Source organism: Cariama cristata, unplaced genomic scaffold (assembly GCF_000690535.1).
Source record: "Cariama cristata isolate BGI_N322 unplaced genomic scaffold, ASM69053v1 scaffold10537, whole genome shotgun sequence".
Lineage (NCBI taxonomy): Eukaryota > Metazoa > Chordata > Aves > Cariamiformes > Cariamidae > Cariama > Cariama cristata.
Window position 1 is genome coordinate 22,036 of NW_009628350.1, and position 8,383 is coordinate 30,418.

The 8,383-nt window shown below is 47.4% G+C and overlaps 1 protein-coding gene across 1 annotated transcript; it reads right to left on the reverse strand.

The window, feature by feature from the left end:
- Positions 1-588: 588 nt before the first annotated feature.
- On the reverse strand, positions 589-8,061 carry VANGL1 (VANGL planar cell polarity protein 1; the record flags this gene model as incomplete). The annotated part of the gene is made up of 4 exons (XM_009704784.1): positions 589-849; positions 2,163-2,397; positions 4,415-4,547; positions 7,928-8,061. Coding segments are annotated over 4 exons (763 nt in total), but the record flags the coding sequence as incomplete, so codon positions are not given.
- Positions 8,062-8,383: the final 322 nt, after the last annotated feature.

Below are 8,383 nucleotides of genomic sequence, written 5' to 3' on the forward strand. Positions count from 1 at the left end.
GGTGCAGCAGTGACAGAAGGGACATGGAGAGGAGGAAAATAATGAAAGCCTTCAGTCTCCAGATTAGGCAGCTCACAGAAGCAGCCCTCTCACACCCACCCCTTTTGATACCCTCTCCCCCCCGGAGTGAACAGGGACTTCCACACCTCCAAGCAAGAAGGTTTCTATACCAGAGAGGTGAGCAACATGCTCAGAAACAGCTACAGGTAGCAAAAGCAGAGACACAAAAGCACAGGCACGTGCACAGTGTAAGGCAGCACTCCACCAAAAATACCGATGTTGCAATTGTGCTGAGAAAGGGCAAGCGTAAGATTTACAGTATGCCTGGAAAGAAGGGAGGGAAAGGAAAAAAAAAAAATCTGTTCTGTCTCCAAGGCTGAGCCAACCGAACCAAGTCACCCTGTCGCCTCTTAAGATATTTCTTTCTAGATAAGATATCCCAACTCCCCCCTCCCCTTTCCAAATAAAGTGCAGATGGTCAAATATTACTGGTCCATCATCTGCCAGTTTCAGTCAGCATTGGGGAAATTAAACCCAAAAGCACAATATTGAAAAAAAAATCCGCAAACAACCCACCCTCAAAATCCCTTAGACTGAAGTTTCAGACTGTAAGCGGAGGACAAATTTATGAGATTTAGGGTCTATGAACTCTTCCGAGAGTTTGATGAAGGGGATTTTTTTCACATTAACAACAAGGCTGAAGTCCAAGCACTTGAGGACAAATACGATGCCATCTTGTAACCCGCTTGTGACCGCTTCCTCGCTGACAAGCGTCCACTGCTTGGAGAACCAGCGATTCCTGTCATACTGGAGGGTTGGGCCCGGGTTGAGGTAACGCTCCAGGAACGCCTGCCGAGAGAGGGACACACATTGGCGTCAGCCCCACGACTTGCTCCGCATCGATGCTTTCTTCCCATCCCCAGATACAGCTCCGTAAGCGTGGGCTTGCCACGCTGCAAATTGTTTCAGCTTCCACGCTTCAGAAGACATCCTCTCCCCAGTCCCTCCCAGCTTTCCAGACCCCAGGAGCAGACATAACCACCAGAAGATCCTCTTTCAGTCCATCCCAGCAAGCTTGAAAAGTTATAGCCCCAACTTCTGATGTCAGCACTGCCATTCAGCAGCAGTTCAGTAGAGTAGAGGTCATTTCATCCCTACCAGCCCCATAGCCTGTCCCAAAATTGCAGTCCCAGACAGGCAGATGGCTTAGCTGGCCCTACCTTCTTCAGGCCAAGCTAAGGTGGAAAGTAGAGGTTTCCATGTTTGCAGCCTGATTGAGGCTGCAAAATTGAAAGCAGAACAGGGAATGCTGTTTGACGTTGCTTCTGTTTTAAAGTCTCCTTTGCAATCTTAATGGCAGTAGAACTCCCCCTTGCATACCTGGGCAAGGTCCCAGGTGGATCCCAGTGAGAGGGTACTAAGCCCCATCCCTTGACAGCATTTCTGCTCTTAGTGTAATAAGTCCTGGGCAAATGCCCAGGACTAAATTCTCGCATTTCTAACCCTTCTCTAGGATTGTGGAGTGTTCTTAGCAGGGAACATGGAGAGTGGGAGAGGGATCGTGTGACCTGTTTCCCTCATCATTCAGTCCCTCCTTATGTCTGCAGGTCAACAGTCACAGTCAGGGCGTGAAGCAGCAAATTGATGCTTAACCAAGCGGCCCATGAATTAGAAACATTGGCCCACAGACAGGGATTTAAGTGATAATTAGAAGCAGTCCAACACGCAGCACTGCAGAGGGGACAAAAAAAGACCAACACACAAAAAAAATCCCCAAAAAACTAAAAAACCATACACACGAAAAAACGGTCCTTTCCAGGTTGCTACCTGCATCATGCTGCTACCATGACAGCCAGCTAGGAGAATTTCCTGTGACTCAAGGCCACCCTCTCAAACACTTCTTTGGGACTCCCTTTGCTGAACGGGATATGAGAACAATAATCTCTCAGGCACTTTCATATAAAAAGAGACAGAAGACACTGCAGAGGAAACATTACTTCCCTTTAAGACCTGAAGCAACCTACAATGCACTGATCATATCACAGACAGCACCTATGAAAACCTCCACTCACCTCCCTTGACAGTTTTCCGTTCTGTGTGCACACAAAGATGTGCCATCCCTTTCTCCCTCCTTCCTGCACCAACGTTAGACAAAGCATTACCTTTGGTGTCATGTTATTGGTGATGCAGAAGGACAAGTGTTGCAAGATGCTCTCCATGCTGTGGTACTGTTGCTGGCGGGTGGTGCGAAGATACTTCTGCAGAGCTCTTGCCATGGAGGGGAAGATTGCCTGGGCTGCTTCTCGGGGGTCCATCATCTCTCCTGGAGCTTTCTGCTGTTCCTCTGCCTGGAGACGTTTGATGTGAGTGAAAGCCTCCTCTACCGCAACCACAAGCCTGCAGAAGGAAAATCAGGACAGATTAGGCAGAGCCTGGGAGTCAGGATTTACAAGCTCCTATTCCCATTTCTGCCACAGAGTCACAGCCTGCCATCAGACAATTTACATAAAATCTTCTCTACTGACAGTCTGAGCAGTAGACAACAGTTTTTCTTTCCTTTCCCAAGCCATCCAGCAATTGGGGGTCATAAACCAGGATTAAGACTTTAAAAGCTTGAGTGTTGTACTTGATTCTGCCAGCACAGCATAAACATCAGCTACACGACTCAAACAAGACACAGCTGCCCTTGTGTTTAATGCACATCTTTGAAAACAATGGTTCCAGCATACTGTACTGCAGTGTGAAGCACAGGGATGGGCAAGCAGTCAGGAAGAGGCTGGCTATAAACTAGCGTGACCCAGGACACAGACTGCTCCAAAACTCTCTGTGCTCACAAGCTGCCGTCTGCTCTGACTTACACCAACTGCGTACAGAACTTGTGCTGCCGAACGACTGCTCTGTACCTCTCCATTGCACACTGACGAGGCTCCTGTCTTCACTCTTAGCACTGCAGCTAGAAGCATCCTCTGCAAACTGTTCCTGTGTTGGCACAGGTGAGCAAATACCAAGACCACACCATAAAAAGGCAAGTAGATGCCATACAAATTGTTACTTAGTACTGGGCTAACTTGCAAGTGAGGGGCTACACTGCTGTTAGTGAGGAATAAACAATGATCATGGAAGAGTCATCCAACAAAACTCTTCTGCCCCTCCAGACAGGACTTGTTTCAGACTAGATTTCCACTCAAGTCACCAACTACTGTCCACACTGCCTTCAAAACCTGAGGCACCTTAAAGCCAGGGGAAGCTGCCTCGTGACAAGCAGAGGTATAAGCAAACGGCATTCAGACTATACACAAGGAACAGCACAAGAAGCCCTGACCCCTGCTCATTTGGTTTAATTTGACTTGGAGGAGGTGGGGGCTGGAAATCAGTTTCTAATCTCCTCATGGCTTTTTGCTGCAGCTCTGACCTTCCTCCTTTGAAACACGGCTTGACCTTCTAGTGACTGATGGTTTTCCTCTGACTAAGCAGCTGTTCTAATGAAATTCAGCAAGTAAGGGAGATGTGCCCGAGTTAGGATGCTATACCGCACGGAAAGTAAAGTTTAAGTTCCTATTGCTCCGAGGCTGGAAGAGAGCCCAAAAGACAGTGGTTACAAAGCACAGGTCAGACCAAAGCAGGCTGGGGGGACACGCTGTGCCAGTACTTTCTCAATGAAATATAAACTGCCAAAAGAAAACACAAAACAAGTCAGCTCCTTGCAGTTATGGCACATTCCTTCCAAACACAGGGTGTTCCTTCCAACACAGGAGTGCCTATCCATAAGCAACTTGCCTCAAACTGTTCGGTATGTTAACTATAAACTGTAATTAGGCTCCAGAGCAAATAGAGGCACTACCTCAGGTCACCTCCACAAAGCATCAACTCTGCCGCCTAAGTGTGACTGGCAGAACACATACTTATGTTCCCAAATAAAATGTAACCGCTTCTGGTCACATCCTTCCTCCCCAACTCATTGAAAAGGGCAGTTAAGCTGCCCTTTTTAGTAGCCTGCAAATGCAAATATTCTCCTTGCCCATGAACAGGCAACACCCAGTGCTCCACCGATCCTGTCCCTGGATTACTTGAGCTGAGATAACAAGCCTGGGCATGGGGGAAAACAATGGGATTTTCTACAGCAAGTAACTACAGATTTGTCAAGCACTGGACTGTTCCCTAATCCATGACATTGCATTAGCTTATCTGCATAATATACATGAGCTCTGCTTTATGCATGTTCTTCAGATAATTCCCGCTGCAAGCTGTCACCAACCCTTATGCATATGGGTTTCATACACTACTTTGCTGTGACAGATTTACAGCCAACCTCCAGCCCTTAATCATGGGTCCCCCCCCTCATCAGGCTCGGCAAGCCCCACGGGACTGAGCCTCCCAGCATCAAGGAGCAGTACCCGGGAAGGGATGGCTTTACCTCGCACGGCGTTTTTTCACTCGGCGCTCATGGTCAGCCTCTTCGTAGTAGAGCTCATTGTGACTGGAGTCCCTGCGACGGGCCGCAGCTGCAATCATGGCGCGGGACTGCCCCGACGCATTGTTACCTGGGCCTTTGGGAGGTGAGGATGAGCAAAATAAAAAAAAGATATGAAAAAGGCAGCGTTACTGCCATAGGACCAGGGCTGGGACAGACCAGCACCCCACAGCATGTGTCACAAGTGCTCTGTGGCTCCAGCCTTCCCAGCCGAAGCTATAAACCCTTCCCCAGTCTCAGGAGCTCTGGCAGAAACACTGCTAGGCAGCATGGACTCAGAAAGGGGGCTTTGGCACGTGGACGAGGGAAGTTAGTTGGGATGAAGGATCTCACACAACATACACAAAAGGCAGAGGTGAGGTGCACATGCCAAGGATGCAACTTACCACCCATTATATATGTTTTCAGTTTGAAGGCAAGAGCAGCTGGAACACACCACATTTCAGCAACAAGACAGTGTGAGAGCACAAGAAGTGAGGAGTTGGAAAGAGGAGAAAGACAAACACAAGAACATCATGAGACGTGGAGATGAATGAACTAAAGCCAAACTCCAGACAGTTATACGCAGGCAGGAAAACCAGGATGCAGAGGCAGCAGGGTCACCTTCAGACAAAGCATAGGGTTTTCCAGAAGGGCAGATGCTGTCAAAGCAGCAGTCCTGCAATAGGGTAGGCTGGGGTGCGTATATGTAGTAGCTTCTCATGGCACTTTGAGCAGCACCTGCCATTATGGCTCCCGATGCTGTTAACAGATGCTACACAGCTACAGGAACAGGGAAGCCGCAATCTGCTCTGTAACACCCGATCAAGTGACAGAGCTGCCTACTATAAGACCTTAACTAGTGAACTTAAGATAACAGTAGTAGGTTCTGCAGCTCACCCATGAAGCTCACAGCTCTTGCTGTTTGGGCAAAGACAGGGAAAAAACGTTGCCCTAGAAGAGTCTACCAACCCTCCCATCTAGACAGAAGATAGAGCTAGGTCTACCCAGAGGGAAAAAGCAGTTTAGGACTGCCCCCAAACCACAGCGAGTTGCTTTTCTGACTAATTGCTCTGAAAGCCCACACTCTCAACTGGCAGTGATTAAGGACAATCAATTGCACAGACATGCTTAAAATTCTTCTGTTCACGCAAAGGCAACTTTTTAATTTTTTCCTAAAAAGCACAAACCAGATTCCAAGACAGAAGCTTGAAGCTCAGCAGTGCGAAGGACAAGCATTCACAGACAGCTTCTTAAGAGTCTAAACACTTCAAAATTTGTTTGACAGCCCTGAGATAGAGGATATGACTCAAGGGAGTCACTAGCTCCCAAATTTGGGTTAGAACTGTAATTTGCCTCATTGACTATGCCTGGCGATGAAAATCCTGGTTTTGAAGGTGAGCCTCCCCACTCTGTATAAAAGAGATTACGGCAAGATGTTTTTCCTTCCTGGCTGCTCCAGTATCAAATACAAAAGCTGCCAACAAATTAGGCTGCCTTAATAGCATTATTGTCTTTTCACATGGAGAGTGTAAGAGACTGTCAGAATGCCAAGGTAAGCTGCAGCCAGAACTACACTCTGCTTCATAAAATGGATGGGAATTTTCTTAAGGACATGCCTTTAAGGCTGAGATTTCCATGTTCACAAAGGCAGTGGCATTGCACAAGGAACAGCCCAGGCAACCAGTACTGCCCCAGAACAGAAGGCACAAATTTTTGGGCCCTGGCATGCTAATGAGCTTGACACTTGAAAAGGCCTGCCAGTCACATCTGGAGCTTGCTTCTGGTTCCTTCTCTTTCAAACCCTTGTGAACTAGCAATTCCTAAGGTACTAACGCTACCAGACTGGTAATTTTGCCTCCAATCTTGGGAGTCCCAACATCTTAGCAGGTGCTGCAGGAACTGCTGCCCCCTGAAGAGATGCTGCAGCACAGGTGAAGAGAAGCCAGCTAGTAACCAGAACGGCATGTCCTGCCATTGGGTTTGAATGGTATGCAGACACTTGTGGGATCGGGAAGCCCTCACTTTCCACACACCAGGTCTCACAGAGTGAGCAGCTGGAATGAAAACTGTCACCTCCAGAGAAGTGCAGAGCAAGTCTGTTTGCTTCCCCTCTCCAACTCAACTTGTCTTCTCCCACCTGAGACCTCTTCACTCCAGGCAGCAGGGGAGACACAATGGACAAGCCTGCCCCTCTCCCTGCCCACTCCTTCCCCCTTTACCCTTCCTCTGTCAAGGTGGGGACATCGAACTGTAAGGATTTAAACCTCCAATTAATTTTACAGACTCGCCAGTGCTGCATCAGGTTTGGGGAAACACTTAGAATAAGGTCTTTGAAATTTGTGAAGTCACCAAAAATGAAGGTGATCCCTCTAAAAAACAAACAAAACACCCACCCATAAGGCAGTGAAACTTTGTTGAAGGCAAAACAATCATGCCTCATGTTTTTCCATGTGATAAATAGTCTCCATATTTTGGTCTCCACACACTGTACACAGAGCCACCTTGCCAAGCTAAGTCCCTTCAGTCCCTTCTCCCTTCCAGCTACCAAAGCCTTCCAATACTAATGAATTCATGGGCAGGATGTGCTGTACCACATTTTGTCACAGGACTTTGGCCATCCTTCACCATAAAAGCTTCTGTACACAACTTCAGCTCTTCCATCAAAGGAACACGCACTTTTATAAAGGCTGTGATGGCTGGGCACACCCTGCTTATCAAGCCTAGCTTTCACTGATAGGGTTTAAAAGTGTCAAATGATTAAGTCCAGTTTTCACTGCTTTAAGTGTCCACAGGGATCCACCCATCCATCCTCCCATAGGCCTCTTTAAAGCCAGAAAGTTTGAAACAGGTTTGTAGAGTGGCAGAGCTCAAGGCAGATAGTTATTTGTCTCTGAATTTCCATTAACTGCTTAGCACCACGATGACTTGGGAGCACGACCATGCGTAAGCCAGGCATAGCTACTTTAGTGCTAAGGCTGCAGGCCGATGAGCATTGCTTTTGCTGGCAACTGGTGCTTACACAGTTGCTTCTTCCCACATTGGCACCAGCCTCCTTCATTTTCCTGAAGGCTGCCTGTGGAAGCAGCACAATAAACGATCGGGGAACTCATTTAGGTTAAAAGTTGTATTTATTGTACTATCACAACCAAGGAGATGACCCAAGGGTGACAAAAAAGCAGAGGCTGCCTAAAACAGGCAGTGGTGCCGAAAAGCGCCTGTCAAGCCATATAACAATTAAGCCTGACCCAAAACTTGGCCATTTCACCTGGCAAAGACAAAAGCCTTATTGTGGGCTAAACACATCTGTAAAGTCATCTGGAACTGGCAAACTCAGCGCTGTTAGGAAGATTTCCAGCAAGAGACAAGGATTTGGCAAAGCAAAAAGGTGAGAATGTGCGCATAACAAAGCATAAAGCCAACCCAGCCCTTCCCTGTCCCACCCAGTCTCAGAGACTACATTTCAACGTCACCTACCATCAACATTGTAGACTTTCAGGCCAGCCATGTGCTTGGCTGCACGGGATTTGGAGGCTGTTAACAAGGCTGGGTTGTAGACTGTGAAATCTTTGTAGTAATTTTCCAGAACCACCAGTGCAGCTCGCTGGATGCTAGGGAAAAAAGAAAAAAAACACAAGACAAAACCCCCCAAATGCAACAAGTTCCTTTGTTTCCTTAAAGTAAAAAAAAAAAGGAAGAAGAAATAGCAACATTATTTGGAACAGGGTTGTCACGCCCACAGAATTGTGCAATACACAGAATATTAACTACTCTCTCTAGGACCCGAACTTTCATTTGAGATGCAAGATGAATGTCTCTGCCCTCACCTCAACAGGAGAATGACAGGAAATCCCTAAACAAGGGCAGCACAAACTGAAGTGCTAGGCTGCCTGCAGCATGGGAAAATGCAGAAGACCAACTCACAGCCTGCTT